The 20,515-nt window shown below is 44.9% G+C and overlaps 2 protein-coding genes and 1 pseudogene across 3 annotated transcripts; 2 read left to right on the plus strand and 1 right to left on the minus strand.

Moving 5' to 3' along the window:
• Nucleotides 1-985: 985 nt before the first annotated feature.
• Nucleotides 986-2,232, plus strand: LOC109733299 (ferritin-like catalase Nec2; annotated as a pseudogene).
• Nucleotides 2,031-3,776, minus strand: LOC109733271 (small ribosomal subunit protein eS21). Its single transcript, XM_020292463.4, has 4 exons — nt 3,642-3,776; nt 3,112-3,198; nt 2,895-3,027; nt 2,031-2,311 (listed from the first exon to the last, which is right to left on the minus strand). The coding sequence occupies exons 2-4, from the start codon at nt 3,159-3,161 to the stop codon at nt 2,246-2,248; spliced, it is 249 nt and encodes an 82-aa protein (XP_020148052.1). The 5' UTR covers nt 3,162-3,198; nt 3,642-3,776; the 3' UTR covers nt 2,031-2,245.
• A 145-nt stretch (nt 3,777-3,921) lies between these two features.
• Nucleotides 3,922-13,153, plus strand: LOC109733270 (uncharacterized). Of its 2 annotated transcripts, XR_012182036.1 has the most exons (11): nt 3,922-4,067; nt 4,170-4,428; nt 4,619-4,870; nt 4,964-5,079; nt 5,752-5,816; nt 5,895-6,124; nt 6,435-6,582; nt 7,711-7,751; nt 7,845-7,997; nt 12,647-12,774; nt 12,860-13,153. XR_012182036.1 is itself a non-coding variant. In XM_073496618.1 (10 exons), the coding sequence occupies exons 1-9, from the start codon at nt 3,963-3,965 to the stop codon at nt 7,967-7,969; spliced, it is 1,341 nt and encodes a 446-aa protein (XP_073352719.1). In that variant the 5' UTR covers nt 3,946-3,962; the 3' UTR covers nt 7,970-7,997; nt 12,860-13,153. The 2 variants fall into 2 exon arrangements, 1 of the variants encoding a protein (XP_073352719.1); XM_073496618.1 differs by lacking the exon at nt 12,647-12,774 and having other exon boundaries at nt 3,946-4,067.
• Nucleotides 13,154-20,515: the final 7,362 nt, after the last annotated feature.

The raw sequence follows: 20,515 nt of genomic DNA on the forward strand, positions 1-20,515 counted from the left end.
AACACTCTCATATATTTGTTTACATGGCAGTTTAACCACCGCCTCAGCTGGAAGCTTAACCACAAGATAAAAAGTATTGCATCGTGTGCGATTCATTCCAGTCAGGAAGGTAGCTGATGCATGTGGCTGCCATTACAGACAAGGTTGTCAAATACTACCTGAAGTTCCCAGCAAAGGAAAGGCGTCCCCCATAGGCAACCGGATGGTACACAACTTGGTTTTGGAAGATATGGCACAAAAAGTTGCACCGTCTAAATTCTCCCTGACCAAGTTTGCGTACTCGTCAGGGTTGAGTTGAGGGGGCAGCCCGCTTATGCTTATTGGGTATTTTGGTTTGACACTTCTTCACTTTTTTTACAGTATGGGAATTTGGCCCAATAGTCCCTCCAATTTGAAGTGATCAAGCCACCACTTAAACAAGGAAAGGCATGAATTCTGTGGACACCCTGACAACAACCACATAAAAACTGCCGTGTATAAACATGTCATCAGTGAAGAAAAATTTGACGAAGTGATCCACAGAAACTCGCCTCTCACCTAGAAATAGCATCTGCGGCCTGCATACGGGTGATGCGGAGATAGGCTCAAGAAAATTGAGACGATACTTTGGGACCATGGCAATCCAATTTGAAGTGAAGCAGCTGGACTCTGTAGAAAGTGATATTTCCGGATACCTCCAAGCATCAACCATCTACTCCAGATTTCTCACGCACAATGTTTACCTTGCAGCAGGAGGTAACCTCGGCAACAATCACGGTCAAAGAAGGGTGGTTAGCTGCTTGTTTGTTTCAATTCAGAAGGGCAGCTTCCAGATTGTTGGACGTGCTATAAATTTAGCAATGACACCATATACCTTCCTCGAGTTAGCTAACTAGTACTAGGATGGCAATGGCATCATCTCGCACCTACACAGTGACTCTTCTCCTGCTGCTCCTGTTCCTCCTAGTCCTAGCCTTAGCCTGTTCATGCAGGGCATCATCCGGCCATGCGGTCTGCCCTCCAGCCAAGGCGTCAGCGGCGGCAGTGCAGGCCTCATTGCCAGCCACCGGCTCCGCACGTTCCGGTCCCGGTGTTCCCGTACGACGTCGACCCGATGCAGTTCGCGCTGAACCTCGAGTACACCGAGGCCGACTTCTTCCTCCACGCGGCGTTCGGCGTTGATTATTATTATTACGTTGATGAAAATCCACTTAGATGGAAGCAAGTTGGTACTTTAAATCCATATGACGCCCTTCATTTTGGTTGCAGGGCCATCCAGAACACGGTGGGTGGGTTCCCTAGGCCAAAGATCGACCTGAGCGCCAACAACTTTGCCCTCAACTTCCAACCCCATCATCGACGGCTACCAGACTAAACATGTAATCAAATTCAAATCGACCATCCAACATCGTATCCATGCACATCGGCACCATTCATAGTTGGTAACAAGGACGCCATTGTATTTGTTGCAACTACTTGCAGGGTTGCTAGGCGTGGAGGCGGGGCAGGACGCCGTCTTCCGCGCGCTGCTCTTCGAGCGTAAGCACGAGACGGTGCCACCCTACAAGGGGATCACCGTGGCAGAGTTCTCCGCCACGAGAAACCAGCTGGGGAAGTGCGGGGTCAAGGACAAGGGGCTCACTGTGCCGCCCGAGCTCGGCCCAGAGGGCAAGATCTGCACCAACGTGCTCTCCGCCGACAGGGACTCCCTCCTACGCCCGGACACCGGCCGAGTTGCTCAGGATCCTCTACCTCACCGGCAACGAGCATATCGCTGGTGGCTTCTACCCGGAAGGAGCAAACGGCAAGATAGCACCAGAGTTTCTTAGCAAGCAGTTTACAGCATCAATCGTCAGCCAGAATAACGGAAATAGTGTGATGGAATAAGATAGGCCTAAGTGCAGCGTCTCACGTCTTAGAAATCCAAGGATTTCAATTGGCCAAAACGCAGTTGCTGTCCACGAATTTGCTACAGTTGTTACTCTTGTACATGCATTTTGAAGTAAAGAATAACAAGGGACAAACAACTCAATACAGATTAAGCAACGAGATAAGGGCCAAATCATCAGTATAACAATAAGCAACGAGATAAGGGACATATATCAAGCATTCAACACAGATTAAACTCAAAACATGTTCACAATAAACCAGGCCAAGTGACATCAAGTCTTAGCTTCCATAGCAGCAACTGAAACCAACCACAGACATCCAAGAGCTAGGTAGACATGGGAAGGACACAAGTTCCAGGTAAAACTACTAGCAACATCTAGAGCTGCTTGATCTCAGCCTTCCTCTTCTGCCACAGCCTGTCCAGGGAGCCATCAGCATCACCCTGCCAAAACATAACAAGCGGTAAGAGCCCAGTAATGAATGTGATACAAGACATGAATGCACCCAACAATTATCAAAACAGCTCAAATAATTTTTAGTTAATGTGTAATCCAACAAATTGAATTCAAAGTACTCCCTCTGTAAACTAATATAAGAGCATTTAGATCACTACTTTAGTGATCTAAACGCTCTTATACAAGTTTACAGAGGAAGTATCAATAACCAAAGTGGATAACATGGTAATACTGAGCATCCATTTGATAACATGATGACACTGAGCATCCATTTGAATCAGATAACTAGAACACTCAGAACTAAAAGGTAGACAAGTCTTCAAACAATTACTTGGGTGCAAGGACAAGATGAAAATAGATGTTCATGGTCAATATTATCAGGTTTTAACATAAGCAAGTACGCAGCACCAATAGAAAATATCAAACACTTGTTCCATTTCCTCAAAGATAGGACTGAGTTTACTACTATTTCATCAACAGTAACACGATCACTGAAAATAGTAATTTGATGAGAGCAAACTTGTGACCACACACATAGTTGAATCAATCAATTACAACAAAGATGATTACCTGAGCACGGACGAACCCAGAGAGAGCAAAGGTGGTGAAGCGGCCATCATAGAGGCCATTCTCATCAACGTGACCAATGTTGATCTGGACAGAGGCGTGGTCCTTGGCCGTGATGATCCTGTTGGTGGCCGAGCTGCAAGAAGCAGAAGAAAATGATTAGCGTCCACAAGTGCAAAACATACGCCATCAGACTAAAGAGAGAGCGCATGAGACATACCACTTCCTGGGGACGTAGAGGTCCACCATGTCACCCACCTCGTTCTGCATGACGGCGGCTGGAGGGGGAGTGGCACAACAACAGCGACTGCAAATGGAAGAAGAAACAGTTGAGGCACAAACTAAGCACAAGAGGAAAGCTGAAAGCTCGAGGTCATGGGAAGTCGGTCATGTCCAGCCACAGCCTTGTCTCCAAGAATCTAGCGACATCAACAGAAATTCTTATTCACCCTAACAAACGGCATGAATCGATTCCTACTTAATTATTACTACGAAACTAATAACAGGATCTGGGACACAAGCTCGCGCTTAACCACGAATCCAGCAGTCCATCTTGCGGTATGCAAAGCATCGCATCCTAGGCTAGCCATAGATCCTGACCAAGCACTACGGCGCTAACAATAATATACTTGGTGACAAGAAGAAGACGTGAAGACGCAGGATGGGAACGAATCGACGAACACGCAGGAAGGTGGACATCCAAGATCGAGCAACAGATTACCGAAAGGAGTTGGCAGGGAAGGGACGCACCTTGATCTCTTGGATTCGAGGAGGCGCTGCGGGAGGAGGAAGAGAAGCTGGTGCGGCGGCGGAGGCGCAAGGGTGTGTGAGGCCGGGACTTTATAGCAGGAGCGGCCAGAGGGAGGGCTCGTAAACCCTAGCGTCCTGTCGTGGACCCACCGGCAGCGAGACAGACAGCGCTTGCAACGCAGCCTCCTCCTTGGGCCGTGGCGTGCTGTTATTGGGCTGGGCCCCAGCCCAATACTCCGAAGCCCACGTCGCGCCCTCCTTCCCGTTTTCTTTTTCCTCCCGCTCCTCCTCTTCCCCCGAAACCCCCAAACGCGACAGGCCATGGAACTGTCGATGAGCGGCGGCGCGCTGCGGACCTTCTCCCGCTGCGTCACCTGCCTCGCCCGCATCGGCTCCGACCTCGTCTTCCAGGCCTACCCCGACAAGGTGCGCCGTCTCCCCTCGCTGCCCACACATGCCATTCCTCACCGGAGCGCGGCGGCCGGTTCTCACGATTTCTAATCTCATGTTTTCGCCTTCGGCTTACAGCTGGAGCTGCACACGCTCAACAGCTCGCGGTCGGCCTTCGCGTCCGTCTCCCTCACGCGCGACTTCTTCGACCACTTCCACCTCCCCGCCGACGCCTACGCCGACGCCGCGCCGTCCTCCACGCCGCTCCAGTGCAGCGTCCTCCTCAAGTCCGTCCTCGCTGTGCTCCGCACGCCCACCTCCGCGATCGACCGCCTCAACGCTTCGCTCCCAAACCCCCAAGCGTCCAAGCTCGAGTTCGTCATCCACTGCGTCAGCGGTACATGTTCCCAGCCCATCCCTCCCTCCCTCTAGGGTTTTGCCATTGACGTGCTCAAAATTTCCCCATTTTTTGTCAACATCGGCGCGCATTTTCCCTGTTTTCCCGCCAATTTTTGCCGTTTCGGCTCTTTCCCAAAATTTGCCGCTCTGAGCTGATGATGTGCCTTCTCGCGTCTTGTCTTGTCAAGGGCGTAAGAAGACGCACCGGATCTCGTGCAGCGCGGAGTCCGACGTGCAGACTCTGGCGCTCGACCGCAACGGCTTCCCCAGCCGCCTCGCCATACGGCCACGGGACCTCACGCGCCTGCTCTCCAATTTCCAGTCCTCGCTGCAGGAGCTCACCGTTATTGCCACCGAGCCTGCTGCACGGTTGCCTGGCGTCGATGATGGCACTGGGGGGAAGGCAGTCGAGCTCCTAAGCTACATCGACCCGACCAAAGGTAAAGGTTTCCTTCCTATGGGGCTGTCAAAAAATAGCGTGGTGGTGAAATTTCTATGGGGCTGTCAACTGTGACGTGGTTTGGGAATTGCAGATGACTACGACAGTAGGCTGCACACACAACTGTGGATCGATCCAGCAGAGGAGTTCTTGGAGTATGAGCATGCTGGGGATCCCGTAGATGTCACATTCGGGGTGAAAGAATTGAAGGTGATTCTATGATTTGTTCTTCTTTCTTCATGCCAAAAGATTTAGATCGTCAACTTTAAAAGAAATAAGGTAATGTCTCCTTTGAAATGGGAAATTAATTGGAACTTATTTGCCTTTAACCAAGTCAAGGAATAGTTCTTTGTAGAAGTAGAAGTGGTTTCAGGAAATAACTGTATGTGTGTGTCCTCACTTGTAGTCGAGCTCAGAATAGGAAATACTATCTTCATTTCTGCTTTCTAAAACAACACAACAAGGGTTTGGCAATTGATGGCTCTGTCTTCTGGTCTGGTACCTGTGACTGCACAAATCTGACAGATATGTCTTACTAGAGCCTACTAGAGAGTGAATTTGGTTAGGTGATTGTTCAGCGAGGTTCGACATTCTAGTGCTTACTAGAGAGAAAGTGCTTTTTGTATGGCTGTAGGATGATGTCTCAGGAAGTCATGTTATGATGTATGATGAAGAAGCAATATCTGGTTCATTTTCTTACTGTTTCAATATGTATTGTCAAAATTAGTGAGTGCCAAATTGAATGGCCACCAGGAGAAGGAAGGTCAATCATGCCTATTTTCTAGCTAGCCCCACAATGCCCAGCACAAAACTGTGCATGCATGTTTTGCATTTTGAATCGATATCTTATATACATATTTATTTTCTGTTCTTTCAATCTAGGCATTTTTAACATTTTGTGAAGGATGTGAGGTTGATATTCTCCTATTCTATCAGAAGGCTGGCGAGTAAGTAGTTTACTTGTTGAATTTGGTTATGTTTTCTGACTGGTCCCCATGACCCATGAGGCTTCGTTTGAATTGCAGACCTGTACTGTTGGCTCCAAGATTTGGATTCGATGATGGATCAAGTTCTAATTTCGATGTAACTCTAGTTCTAGCCACTATGCTTGTATCACAACTAAATGATGGCAGTGTTCCTCAGCAGCCACCTACATCAGCACATCATGCAGAAGAACCAAGGGCTGCCGCTGCTGCACCATCACCAGTTCCAGAAAATGTCTCAAACCATACAAGAATATGGTCAGAGCTTTCAGGTGTGTGTCATTTTGGCAAAAGGTTCTTGTTAGCCATCGATATGGTCACACTCCAGGCATGCATTCCTACACTGAACTATGCACCATTGTGATCTGATGAGAGGAGACACAGCCAAAGCGCCTGTATGAAACATCATGACCAGTTGAACACTTTTGTGAGGTCAATGTCAGATCACAGTGCATGGACTTTCACATGCCTGGTGTAATCAAACCTGCTGGTGCTAGAAAGTTCCTTTGATCTCTTAATTCTAGCACTGTCCTGTTCATCTATCATCAAAGCTATCTAAAATAAGCAAACTTTCTTGAACAGGTCTTACTCCCAAAAGCTTTGAAGCTAACGCAGAAAATCGTGCCCAGAAGGAGAGAAATGGAAGAGCTAACGTACTGAATGACACATCAGTGCTTCCCAATACCAATGCTCCCTGCAAGCTACCAGTGACATATAACGCAAACTATATGTATCCTATTAAGTCGCTTTACTTAGTACTCCCTCCGTCCCAAAATTCTTGTCTTAGATTTGTCTAGATACGGATGTATCTAACACTAAAACGTAACTAGATACATTTGTATCTAGACAAATCTAAGACAAGAATTTTGGGACGGAGGGAGTATTATTTATTTGAGTGATATAATTTGGTACCACAAAAGTCAGGACTTGCAGCTATATATCTGGCATATCTCCTTGCAGCTATCAAATTAGCTAATCAGGCACAATAACAGAAGTCATTTCCCTATCCTCTCTAGGTATTTGAGCTAGTATAGTTGAGATATGCTTTAGTTGGGATTATAATACACCCTCTGTCCCATAATATAGTGTACATTTGGTTTTCGCGTAAGTCAATGTTCACAAACTTTGACCAAGATTAGTAGAAATTTATCCATATCTACAATACCAACTATAGTCCATATGAAAATATATTTTATGATGAATCTAATGATATTGATTTGGCGTTTTAGATGTTGATATTTTTCCTCTAAACTTGGTCAAAGTTTACAAGTTTTGACTAGGAAAAAATTATAATACATGCTATATTTTGGGACGGAGGAAGTACCACTATACCAGCATCCCTCATGATGGAATCTTTCGGGAACACATGTTGTAGAACTACACAGACAAACCCTCGCTTCACTAACCTATCTTCCTCAGAGTTTTGGGGTATCTACTCCATTTCAGCTAGTTCAAACCATAACATCTTTTAAGGTAATTTGAACTTGTGTTGGGAGTGAAATTACAGCCATACCAATGGTAATATACTCTATTTGTCGGAGATATGCCTTTTGATATAAGATGTCGAGTCCAAAAGGAAATCATTTTGTAGAGACTCAGTGGAGAATGATTACTGACGAAGCAATCAAATACATCTGGTTACTGCAATTAGTTCATATACCAACTCCATAAAAGAATCATATACCGACCATTTATTAATTCCTACAAGTAACTGGCAAATCATGTCAACATATTTGATGTTAATGCAGATTTTTCATTTGTTGTGAGTCATAACTGGGGAGTTGTAAGATCTGAGTCGTAAGTTATTTCTGCTATCCTACTTCTGGTAACTTGTTTCCTTCACTAGTTTATACTACAGAGAGCAGCCTGTGCAAATGGATCACTTGGAAGAGCCTCCTGGTTAACTATCTCAGCAAACACCCATTGAACTCAAATGCATACATTTGTGTTGGCACTGAATTTTCAGCTGATTGGCCTTTTGTTTTGCTACAGAAGTTGTGGTTGATAACCCTCGTTCGCAGCATCACCCAAGCAACTGGGTAGGTGCCGACGAAGACGATGATGATGAAGAAGATGAGGAGCTTTTTGTCCAAACAACACCTCACTACATGGACTAAGGACCGATGCTGATTCTGAATATTGCAGGTACATTCCAGCCAACTGCATAGTGGATGAGCTAGAAATTAGTCGAAGTGCCTTTTGATTGCTCTTAGTTTGTGAGGCCTGAAGCTAACAATACAAGAACATTGTTTACCCAGCATCTAGTTTGTATTCAGGTGTGGCTATTTCATTGCTGCATAATATAGAGAACATTAATGCGGCTTGTTCTACTTTGCATATGTGGCCTTCTCTATTATTTATTTATTTGCAAGAGAAATAACTTGTATTTGCATCAATATGAGCAACATGATCTCTGTTTTTATTTTCTGTATCTATACCTCTTTACTACTATAAAAGCATGAGTTTGCAGAATCTAAATTATCCATCGAACCTTAACCAGAAGGTTTGCAATTTCCCTTGCAAATTTAGGTTTAGTTGCACACCAAGAGCATCTTCACAAGCTATTACTTAGCTTGTTACTAGGAAGAGAGAGAATGAACTATTGTGTGCAAAGTAAAATGTCTCCAATAGATAGTTGCTTCGACTTGTTACTAACACTACAGAAGTTGCTGCCATGTGTGAGGTGGTGAGAGGCAGCATTGAGGGATGAGGCCATGGAATTCCCCAGTCCCAAATCCTGCTATAGGATGAGAGTGGGTAGAACTGGGTCAAGAGTAAAATGGTTGAGACTCAGCATTGAACTGATGGTACCGTCAGGTGAGGGAGAAGCTGACAGGGGCTTAACCAGGGGATAGTGGAGCTGGCGTCGGTATGGAGGTCAAGGCCGCGCCAGCATGTGCCAGTCTGTGATGCTGGAAGCTACAGAGCAGCATCGGGAGAAGCCTCCAGGGTGAGGATCCAAGAGAATAGAAGGGTATCGAGTCATATTAGTATTTGCGTTTCTTTTGAGATCATGCTCATCATCTTGTGTGCGTATTGAGCATGTCTGTGTTATCCTATTCCTTCTTAATTCTTTCAATATGGAAGTAAAATCACATTCTAAAAATTGATATCTCTGAATTTGTGCATTTTGTATCACGTTGGGGAGTAACCCTCTTTAACGACGTGCCATATCGAAACCCGGGTGTGGTGTCAAATGGGCAAGGGCCGGGCCGTCACCCCCTTGGTGGCGCGTCGTATCTTGATTTGGATACGGTGACAAGTAAGCAAGGATTGGGTTGTTGCATCCTTAGTGGTGCGCTACATCGACGCCCGGGTGTAGTGAAAAATGAGCAACGGTCTTCACATTTGACTCGGTAAGTGCAAAGGGTAAGGAAGCTAGCCAAGCCTAGTAGGATCTTCTTAGATAGCTGGAAGGTAGGGTCCCTGACAGGTAAGCTACGGGAGCTAGTTGATACATCGGTGAGGAGAGTTGTTGATATCCTTTGCATCCAAGAAACCAAATGGAGGGGACAGAAGGTGAAAGAGGTGGTGGATACCGGCTCCATGTTGTGGTACACGGGAACAACTGAAAACAGAAATGGAGTAGGTATCTTGATCAACAAGAGCCTCAAATATGGAGTGGTAGACATCAAGAGGTGTGGGGACCGGATTATCCTGGACAAGCTGGTAGTTGGGGACTTAGTTCTTAATGTTATCAGCGTGTATGACCCACAAGTTGGCCACAATGAGAACACCAAGAGGGGGTTCTTGGAAGGCCTGGAGGGCATGGTTAGGAGTGTGCCTACTGGCGAAAAGCTCTTCATAGGAGGAGACCTCAATGGCCACGTGGCTACATCTAGCACAGGTTTTGAAGGGGTGCATGGAGGCTTTAGCTATGGCATCATGAATCAAGAAGGAGAAGATGTCTTAAGCTTCGCTCTAGCCTACGACATGAACATAGCTAACACCCTCTTTAAAAAAAGAGAATCACATCTAGTGACTTTTAGTAGTGGTCAACACTCTAGCCAGATTGATTTCGACCTCTCAAGAAGAGAAGACAGACGTGCTTGCCTAGATTGTAAGGTGATACCTAGAGACTGTTGTCCCTCAACATAAGCTTGTGGTGGCTGAATTCCGCTTTTGGATTCGTGTCTAGTGGAATAAGCGCGCCAAACTCACTAGAACGAAGTGGTGGAAGCTCAAGGAGGCAGCTCGGGCTTTCAAGGAGATGAAGGGTCATTAAAGAGGGCCCTTGGGAAGGAGGTGATGCAAACAATATGTGGATGAAGATGACGACTTGCATTCATAAGGTGGCTTCAGAGGAGTTTGGTACCTAGTGGTGGAACGATGATGTCCAGAAGGCTATTAAGGAGAGGAAAGACTGTTTCAGACGTCTACACCTGGATAGGTGTGCAGACAACATATGGAAGTAGAAGGGGTCGGGCGTATGAGGACCTCTACCAGCGCTTAGATACGAAGGAAGGCGGAAGAGACATCTATAAGATGGCCAGAGGAAGACGTGGGATGTTGACCAAGTCAAATGCATCCAGGACAGAGCAGATCAACTCATGTTGAAGGACGAGGAGATTAAGCATAGATGGCGGGAGTACTTCGACAAGCTGTTGAATGGAGAAAATGTGAGCTCTATCATTGAACTGGATCACTCCTTTGATGATATCAACATGTGTTTTGTGTAGTGAATCCAGGATTCTAAGGTCAGGGAGGCTTTAAAAAGGATGAAAGGAGGCAAGACGATGGGCCTTGATTGTATCCCCATTGAGGTGTGGAGGCCTCAGAAACATAGCGATAGTATGGCTAACTAAGCTTTTCAACCTCATTTTTGGGGAAAATAAGATGTCGGAAGAATGGAGGCGGAGTATATTAGTACCAATCTTCAAGAACAAAGGGTGTGTTCAAAGTTGTACTAATTACTGTGGAATTAAGCTGATTTGCCATACAATGAAGCTATGGGAGAGAGGCATTGAGCATCGCTTAAGAAGAATAACAAGTGTGACCAAAAATCAGTTTGGTTTTATGCTTGGGAAGTCAAGCATGGAAGCCATTTTCTTGGTATGATAACTTATGGGGAGATACAAGGAGCAAAAGAAGGACCTGCATATGATGTTCATTGACTTGAAGAAGGCCTACGATAAGATATCGTGGAATGTCATGTGGTGGGATCCAAGGTCCCAACAAAGTACATTACCCTCATCAAGGACATGTACAATAATGTTGTGACAAGTGTTCGAACAAGTGATGGTGACATTCCCCATTAAAATAGGACTGCACCAAGGGTCAGCTTTGAGCCCTTATCCTTTTGTTGTGGTGATGGATGAGGTCACAAGGGATATACGAGATATCTCATAGTGCTAGTCGATGACACTCGGCCGGGGGTTAATAGAAAGTTAGAGCTACGGAGACAAACCTTGGAATCGGAAGGTTTTAGGCTTCGTAGAACTAAAACTGAGTACATGAGGAGGAGGTTAGCCTTGATGGGAAGGTGGTATCTCAGAAGGACACCTTTCGATATTTAGGGTCAATGCTGCAAAAGGAGGGTGATATGATGAAGATGTCAGCCATCGAATCAAAGCCGAATGGATGAAGTGGCGCCAAGCTTTTGGCGTTCTCTGTGACAAGAGAGTGCCACAAAAGCTAAAAGGCAGGTTCTATAGGATGGCGATCCGACCCGCAAATGTTGTATGGCGATGAGTGTTGGCCGACTAAAAGGCGACATGTGCATCAGTTAGGTGTAGCGGAGACGCGCATGTTGAGATGGATGTGTGGCCACACAAAAATGGATTGGGTCTGGAATGATGATATACGGGATAGAGTTGGTGTAGCACCGATTGAAGAGAAGCTTGTCCAACATCGCCCAGATGGTTTGAGCATATTCCGCGCGGGCCTCTAGAAGCTCTAGTGCATAGCGGACGGCTAAGGCGTGCTGATAATGTCAACAGAGGTCGGGTATACCAAATTTGACATGGGAGAAGTCCATAAAGAGAGATTTGAAGGACTGGAATATCACCAAAGAACTAGCCATTGATAGGGATACGTGGAAATTAGCTATCCACGTGCTAGAGCCATGAGTTGGTTTCGAGATGTTATGGGTTTCAGCTCTAGTCTACCCCTACATGTTCGAGACTAAAGGCTTTGTTGTTCTTGTTGTTTTTGTTGGTGGTCCGCTGGGTGCATCTTCAAAGTAAAATCCACCATTGTTGCTTATATCGTTATAATGCATTCCAACATTTGTCGAGTGTTCCTGGTCATGTGATCTGCCAGAGGATTTGTTACGGTAATTATGGAGCTACTTGTGAGTCCATGTATGTTTTCGTCCTAGTTAATTGCACCATTTTTTATGTTTTCCCTGCTGAGATAGAGTTTATTTCACGCTCACAAGAACTTTGTTCCATCTAGGTTCTTTAGCATTCTGAGATCCTCCTGTTTCTATGGTTGTCTTCCTTTCAGGGGTGATCAAGATGTTGCTTTTCATGATGAGAAATTTTAGATTGAACAAATGCATAACTTTGGTCTTGCCTTATGACCGCATAATCCCATTGTTAGGCGTCTGAATGGTTTATCATTTAACTGATTTGCCGTTGGTGTTATCTGACATTTTCATGAAATTGGTGGCTAAACGAACTATGCCCACACCTTCGCATTGCAGTTATCCTCGGTTCATCGGGGAAATTGAATTATAGTTCATAAATAGGATCCATGTAGGGCCCTGCTGGAGGCAGGCTTTACGCTTTAGCTAATAATAGGATGCTTGTGTAAAGTTACAATCTAAATGACTTGTGAAAATGATCGAACAGATGGACTTGATAAGATGTGTAGCAAAAATATGCCACCCTTTTATGGCGAAGATTTTGCCAAGCTACTGCAGAATAGACCTGACACTGTTTTTTGCTTCCCCAAGTTTTATGTTTCCTCATAAATGCTGGTTAGTCATCTATCTGTTTTATTATCATCTCTGAAGTTTTTAGAAAATAATGCATTAAAGGAATAACTTCTCTTCTTTTGCTTAGGTGTACAGATCATGTGAATGTTTCTTCACGGAGTTCCTGGCAGGAGTAGAATGCGCGAAAACAATTATTGTAGCAAAAAAGAAAATGTGTGCTAGATATGGGAGATGATTTTTTTTTCTTCAAAAATTCTTTAATGTTCGTTCACACAAGGTATGTAAGGACAATCACACCTTCAGAATTTAGAACTTGTGGTGTCTTGCATCTGAGATCCTGGATCCATTGCAACGCTTGGATCTATGAACATAAAGTATCTCGGTGTTTGATTCAAGAATAAATAAAATTGAAGCACTGTAATCCTATTTCTTTTCTTTTTTGGAGATACCGGCTCCCATATGATTTTCATGTATTTTTTGGGTGACTCGGTTTACTAACAGTTAACTTTTCTAGTATTCTTTTAAGGAATTGCTTGTGATAATTTTCATTTAACTTTATTGGTTGAGTCGTGTTGGGTCACTAGTATTTCTGCAACTATCGGCCTGTTTGGTTTCAAATAAGTCACCAACTTATAAGTCGAAAAGTGGAAAAAGTGACTTATTTTGCCAAACAGACCCAACTTATAAGTCACCCCAACTTATAAGTCATAAGTTGCTCCACCCCAACTTAAAACTTATAAGTCAACCTCTTTTGCGTGGGTCCCACAACCTTTACATAAAAAAATAAGGTGGGAAGGTGTGGTCAGGTGACTTATAAGTCAGATGAGAACCAAACAGACGTGACTTATAAGTCACTGGTTTTAAGTCACCTGACTTATAAGTTAGGTGACTTATTGGAATCAAACAGGCCCTATATATGTATGTATTTGTTGGTGTGGATCTCCTACATTCCACAAATTATGTCTTCCTTTTTCGTGATTTCATGAGTCACGTGTCTTAATTTCATCAGTACTTTTTCATGATTGCTACTACGATGTTACCTATGCATGGCCTTATGGTTTGTATACTAATACTACCATGTCTGCAGCCTTTGTGTTTAAAAACAAAGATGCACGGCGTGGTGCTTTGGCTTCTGCTTTTACTTTTACTTTTAGTTTTACTACCTGGCCTTGGGAGATGGTAATCGAAACTGAGATCCGGCATGGAAACTGCTTCCTTTTACTATTAGGGGTTTTGCTTCTTCCGAGTATGCTGCATCCTGCCAGCTCACTTGGTATCGTTGGAGTACCTTCTTTCCATCCATCTAATTCCCCAGTTTTTTCTCCTTACAGCTCACTTCGATTTCTACTGTAGGAAGGTGGCGAGGAGCCGCTATGCTGCAAGGACTTGTGTGTCAATAGCAACTGAATTTTAAGTGAACTGGCCAGCTGCTGTATAGATCTTTGGCACTGCGCGGGCTTTCCCTGGACCTAAGCTTGTGACCGCAACCCAGCATGCGTCAGATGAGTAGAAAATTGGCGAAGATTCCTAGGTCAACCTGCATCCCTAGTTCTATTAATATTTGTGTAATAATATAAATTAAGACATTCTAGAGAAATTAGTGCACTTGAACCCATAGCTTTTTGGTGCTGGCATCGCCACTCGTGAAGCTGCTAGAATCGTCGCATGTTCACACTAGTAGAAAAAGGGTCAAATGTCAAGCACATTAGTGTCGGTTTGCTTTTGAGCCGGCATTAATGTGTGCATTAGTGCCGGTTCTAACGGCTAGCCGGTCGCTTTCATTAGTACCGGTTCGTGGCCGACCTTTAGCACCGGTTCGTGCCACGGACCGGTACTAAAGTGAGTGGTGGCAGGATGTTGTCAGCCCGAGGCCCCTCCAGCACCTTTAGGACCGGTTCGTGGCACGAACCGGTGCTAAAGGCCGTTCTACATAAACCCTTCTTTCACCCGAGCTCACTCTGTTCTTCCCTTTTCCCCTCTCCTCTCTGTTCTTCCCCTCTTCCTCTCGAGCTCATCACACATTTTGCCCAAAATTTGTCAAGATTTGAAGGCCCCCATCCATTCAAATGATCACAAAGGTTAGCAACTTTGTCCTTTCATCTCTCATTGCTAGATTAGCTCTTGCAATGCTTTGTATAGTGATTAATTTATGAGTTTAGTAATTTGGGAGGAAATATATGTGCTAGTATTTGATTTATATGCAATTTGATGTCAAAAATAACACTTAGTTTGCATATGTAGGTGTGGTTTACTTAGTGCCTTCTAAATTCCGTCGTAACCACAGTCGATCGCCCGCATCGTTCCGTCGCCGGCACCACCTTGTGGTGAGCCTCTTGTTCATGAATGTTTTACATTATCAAATTGATATTTGTGTGATTTGGATATATAGTTATTCGTATAATTATCTTACCCTTACGTTGTTTGTTATACATAGTGTCATGGTTTTGATATCCGTCCCCGTCGGCCCTCGTCCTTGTTATGATTCGGATGTGGTATATTCTCTATTAAAACTAGTTCTTGCATTTCGTGTTTATGACAAATTATGCCCATCAAGTTGACATAGATATTTTTGTCTAGGAGGTTTGTGAACCGGAAATTCCAACCGACCCTATTGTCGAGAGGTTAAATTTAGTTGAAAGAGAAAACAAGTATTTGAAAGAAAAATTGAAAAGAATTGAGGGGGAGAAGATGGAATTGGAGTTGCATGTCGTCGATGATCACAAGATCAAGATGGAGAAAATGCGCTTGAAGATTAGAAAGATTAGAAAATATGCCATTGATAGTGAGGCTTGGTATCATTATGCTGTTGGATCAATTGTTACCTTAGTTGCGATCTTGATCGCATTTGTTGTTGCATTTAAATTCTTTAGTTAGAGAGTTATTTGTTTGTTACATTTAAGTCTTGTATGAACTTTATGTATGAACTTGTATTAATTTGGTCTTTTCGGTGTTGTGTAATGAAGATGAGCCGACAATGGATGTACGATGACCGATGCTCTCCCGAGTTCATTAATGATGTGCAAACTTTTCTGCTTGTGGCTGAGGCAAACAAGTGGGCGGATGGTTTTATGCCTTGTCCATGTTTAGTCTGTAAGAATGATCACAATTACTCTACGTCAAGAACCATTCACGTCCACCTGTTTAAGTCCGGTTTCATGCCCCACTATAATGTTTGGACCAAGCACGGAGAAAGAGGGGTTATGATGGAAGACAATGAAGAAGAAGAGGACGACGACAGCTATCCTGGCCATGGGTTCCCTGAATACGATGATACAACAATGGGGGAAGAAGCTGAGCCGGCAATGCGGGAAGAAGCTGAAGAAGAGGCATCAGATGAGCCCGTTGATGATCTAGGTCGGGCCATTGCCGATGCAAAGAGAAACTGCGCAAGTGATTTGGAGAAGAAGAAGTTGCAGCGCATGTTAGAGGATCACAAGAAATTGTTGTACCCGAATTGCGAAGCTGACAAGAAAAAGTTGGGCACCACACTGGAATTGCTGCAATGGAAGGCAGAGAATGGTGTATCTGACAAGGGATTTGGAAAGTTGCTGGTAATGATAAAGAATATGCTTCCAAAGGACAACGAATTGCCCGAGAGTACGTACGAAGCAAAGAAGGTTGTCTGCCCTCTAGGGTTAGAGGTGCAGAAGATACATGCATGCCCTAATGACTGCATCCTCTACCGCGGTGAGTACGAGGATTTGAACGCTTGCCCGGTATGCGGTGCATTGCGCTATAAGATCAGGCGCGATGACCCTGGTGATGTCGAGGGCGAGCGCCCCAGGAAGAAGATTCCTGCCAAGGTGATATGGTATGCTCCTATAATACCACGGTTGAAACGTTTGTTCCAAAACAAAGAGCATGCCAAGGCGATGCGATGGCACAGAGAAGACCGTAAGAAAGACGGAAAGTTGAGAGTACCCGCCGACGGGTCGCAGTGGAGAAAAATCGAGAGAAAGTACGGGAAGGAGTTTGCAGATGACGCAAGGAACGTATGGTTTGGTCTAAGCGCAAATGTCATTAATCCTTTTGGGGAGCAGAGCAGCAACTATAGCACCTGGCCTGTGACTCTATGTTTGTATAACCTTCCTCCTTGGTTGTGCATGAAGCGGAAGTTCATTATGATGCAAGTGCTCATCCAAGGCCCTAAGCAACCCGACAACGACATTGATGTGTACCTAAGGTCATTAGTTGAAGAACTCTTACAGGTGTGGAATGGAACAGGTGTACGTGCGTGGGATGAGCACATGGGGGAAGAATTTGACCTAAGCCTTGCTGTTCGTGACCATTAATGATTGGCCTGCTCTCAGTAACCTTTCAGGACAGACAAACAAGGGATACCGCACATGCACGCACTGTTTGGATGATACCGACAGTATATATTTGGACAATTGTAGGAAGAATGTGTACCTGGGACATCGTCGATTTCTTCCGAGCAGGCATCCCGTAAGAAAGAAAGGCAAGCATTTCAAAGGTGAGGCGGATCACCGGACGAAGCCTCGCCACCGTACTGGTGTTGATGTACATGATATGGTCAAGATTTGAAGGTAGTCTTTGAAAAGGGTCCTGGCGGACAACCTGTTCCGAATGACGCTGACGGACGCGCACTCATGTGGAAGAAGAAATCTATATTTTGGGACCTGCCCTATTGGAAAGACCTAAAGGTCCGCTCTGCAATCGACGTGATGCACGTGACGAAGAACCTTTGCGTGACCCTGCTTGGCTTCTTGGGCGTGTATGGGAAGACAAAAGATACACCTGAGGCACGGGAGGACCAGCAACGTATGCATGGCAAAGACGGCATACATCAGGGTCATGCCAGCTACGCTCTTACCAAAGAAGAGAAGGAAATCTTCTTTGAATGCCTGCTCAGTATTAAGGTACCGTCTGGCTTCTCGTCGAATATAAAGGGAATAATAAACATGGCAGAGAAAAAGTTCCAGAACCTAAAGTCTCATGACTGCCACGTGATTACGACGCAACTGCTTCCGGTTGCATTGAGGGGGCTTCTATCGGATAACGTTCGATTAGCCATTGTGAAGCTATGTGCATTCCTCAATGCAATCTCTCAGAAGGTAATCGATCCAGAAATCATACCAAGGTTAGAGAATGATTTGGTGCAATGTCTTGTTAGTTTCAAGTTGGTGTTCCCATCATCCTTCTTCAACATCATGACGCACGTCCTAGTTCACCTATGCGAAGAGATTAACGTTTTGGGTCCTGTATTTCTACACAATATGTTCCCCTTTGAGAGGTTCATGGGAGTTTTAAAGAAATATGTTCATAACCGTGCTAGGCCAGAAGGAAGCATCTCCAAGGGCCATGAAAATGAGGAGGTCATTGAGTTTTGTATTGACTTTATTCCTGACCTTAAGCCGATTGGTGTTCTTGAATCACGGCATAAGGGCAGACTGGATGGAAAAGGCATGCTAGGAGGGAATCAAATAATATGTATGGACGGACATTCTCTCACTGAAGCACACTACACAGTTCTACAGAATTCCGCCTTGGTGGCTCCGTATATGGACGAACACAAGAATTTTCTACGCTCCAAACACCCGAAGCGGTCTGATGACTGGATTACACGTGAACAAACCAGGAGTTTCGCCGGCTGGTTGCAGACACGTACCATGCATGACGCCTCTATTGAAGATGACATGTACTCGCTGTCCCAGTTACCATCTTCGAATATAATGACTTTCAAAGGGTACGAGATAAATGGTAATACATTTTACACGATCGCCCAAGATAAGAAGAGCGCCAATCAAAACAGTGATGTCCGCTTTGATGCAAGAACCAAGACGGGAAAAGGAACATATTATGGTTACATAGAGGAGATATGGGAACTTGACTATGGATGTGGTTTGAAGGTCCCTTTGTTTCGGTGCAAATGGGTCAATATGACACGAGGCGGGGTAACGGAAGACCTGTAGTATGGAATGACAACAGTGGATCTCAACAATCTTGCGTATGCAGACGAACCATTCGTCCTAGCTAATGATGTGGCACAGGTTTTCTATGTGAAGGGTATGTCTACCAAGCCGAGAAAAAGAAAAGATAAGGAAGCGAATGCATCATACGATGAGCCAAAGCGCCACATAGTTCTTTCTGGGAAGAGAAATATCGTGGGAGTGGATGACAAGACAGACATGTCAGAAGATTATGAAAAGTTTGATGAAATTGCTCCATTCACAGTGAATATTGACCCGAGCATCCAGTTAAATGATGAAAATTTTCCATGGCTATGGCGCAAAGGGACACACGCGAAGAAAAAGTTTCACACCCAAAGATCTGGGATGTGATCGGCTTCACTATCATCACTTTCTTCTGTGTTTCACACCCAGGAGGGAATCTCTATAATAGTTAAGGTAGTTATGTGTTTTGGCATTTAAAATGCGAAGAAATTTTATGTGCAAACAAATTCTTTCATGCATTTACTGATTTTTTCAGCTAAATGACCCTGAAATTGAAAAACATTTCAAATGAACTCAGAAAAGGTTGAAAGTTGGCATGGTATCATAATTTCACCCACATAGCATGTGCAAAAAATAGAGAGGGTTACCGAAAAACTGGATGCACTTCGTGTATAAAATGGACAATCTCTTTTAAAGTATCAGGGTTTCGGACGAAAACTCATCCGTTACAAAGGCATTTCATTTTTTAAATAACCTAAGCATTACCAAATTGAATATAATGATAAAACACACTAATATTAAACATAAGAAAAAAGTATCACTGAAAAATCTATTTTCAAAGTTAAGTTATTCACAAACTAGTAATTCACACAAATTTCAAATAATTCAAAATGTAAACTATTCAAATTGTAAACTACCGGCACTAATAGAAAGTTTGTAATTTTTTGTACCTAAAGCAAAAAATATTCACAAAGAAACTCTAAATACAGCAAAAAAACAACTCAAAAAAATAAAAAAATAAAGCAAAAAAAATAAGAAAATAAAAAGCCCGCCTACTGCGCCACAGCGGCCTGCATACGACTAGAAACCCAACCTGTTGTTCGGCCAGGATGCAGGCCCACGAAGGCCCAGTAGGCCCACAGGGCAGCACAGAACAGTTAGGCCCAGTAGGCCTGCTTTGGAGAGGAGCTCGAGAGAGCTACCGCACTGGGGCTTATAAACCAGTGCGGACGCCCCTCGGCTAACGAGGTGGGACTAAACATGACGCACCGCACCAGCGCGAGCGCACCCCTTTAGTACCGGGTGGCGGCTCAAACCGGTATTAAAGGGAGGGTCTTTACTACCGATTGGAGCCACCACCCGGTACTAAAGGTGGGCGCTTCCCGCCGCTTGGCCTGGCCAAAATTGACCTTTAGTACCAGTTGGTCGCTCCAACCGGTACTAAAGGCCCATCCTATATAAGAAAACACTTCAAAAAATTCAGTTTCTCATCTGCTTCTTCTCCTCTGCCCCGTCGCCCGCCGCCCCCCGTCGCCACCCCTCGTCGATTCCCCCGTCGCCGCCCCGTCCCAATCATCGCCGCCCAGGCCGTCCCCGTCGCCGCCCCGTCCCCGTCCCCGTCGTCGCCGCGCCGCGCCCCGTCGTCCCGTGTCATCCCCGCCCGGCCCGTCCCCGTCCCCGTCGTCACCGCCCCGTCCCCATCCCCGTCGTCGCCGCCCGTCGCCGCCCCCCGTCGCCTCGCCTCGCCGGTGAGCTCCTGCCCCGGTCGCCATGTCCACACACACACATTGTTTTTTAGTTTTTTAGTTACAGAAATTTTTCTGTTTTTAGTTATAGAAATATTTATAAAAATGTTAGAATTTTTTCTG

This window comes from Aegilops tauschii, chromosome 4 (assembly GCF_002575655.3).
Source record: "Aegilops tauschii subsp. strangulata cultivar AL8/78 chromosome 4, Aet v6.0, whole genome shotgun sequence".
Taxonomy (NCBI): domain Eukaryota; kingdom Viridiplantae; phylum Streptophyta; class Magnoliopsida; order Poales; family Poaceae; genus Aegilops; species Aegilops tauschii.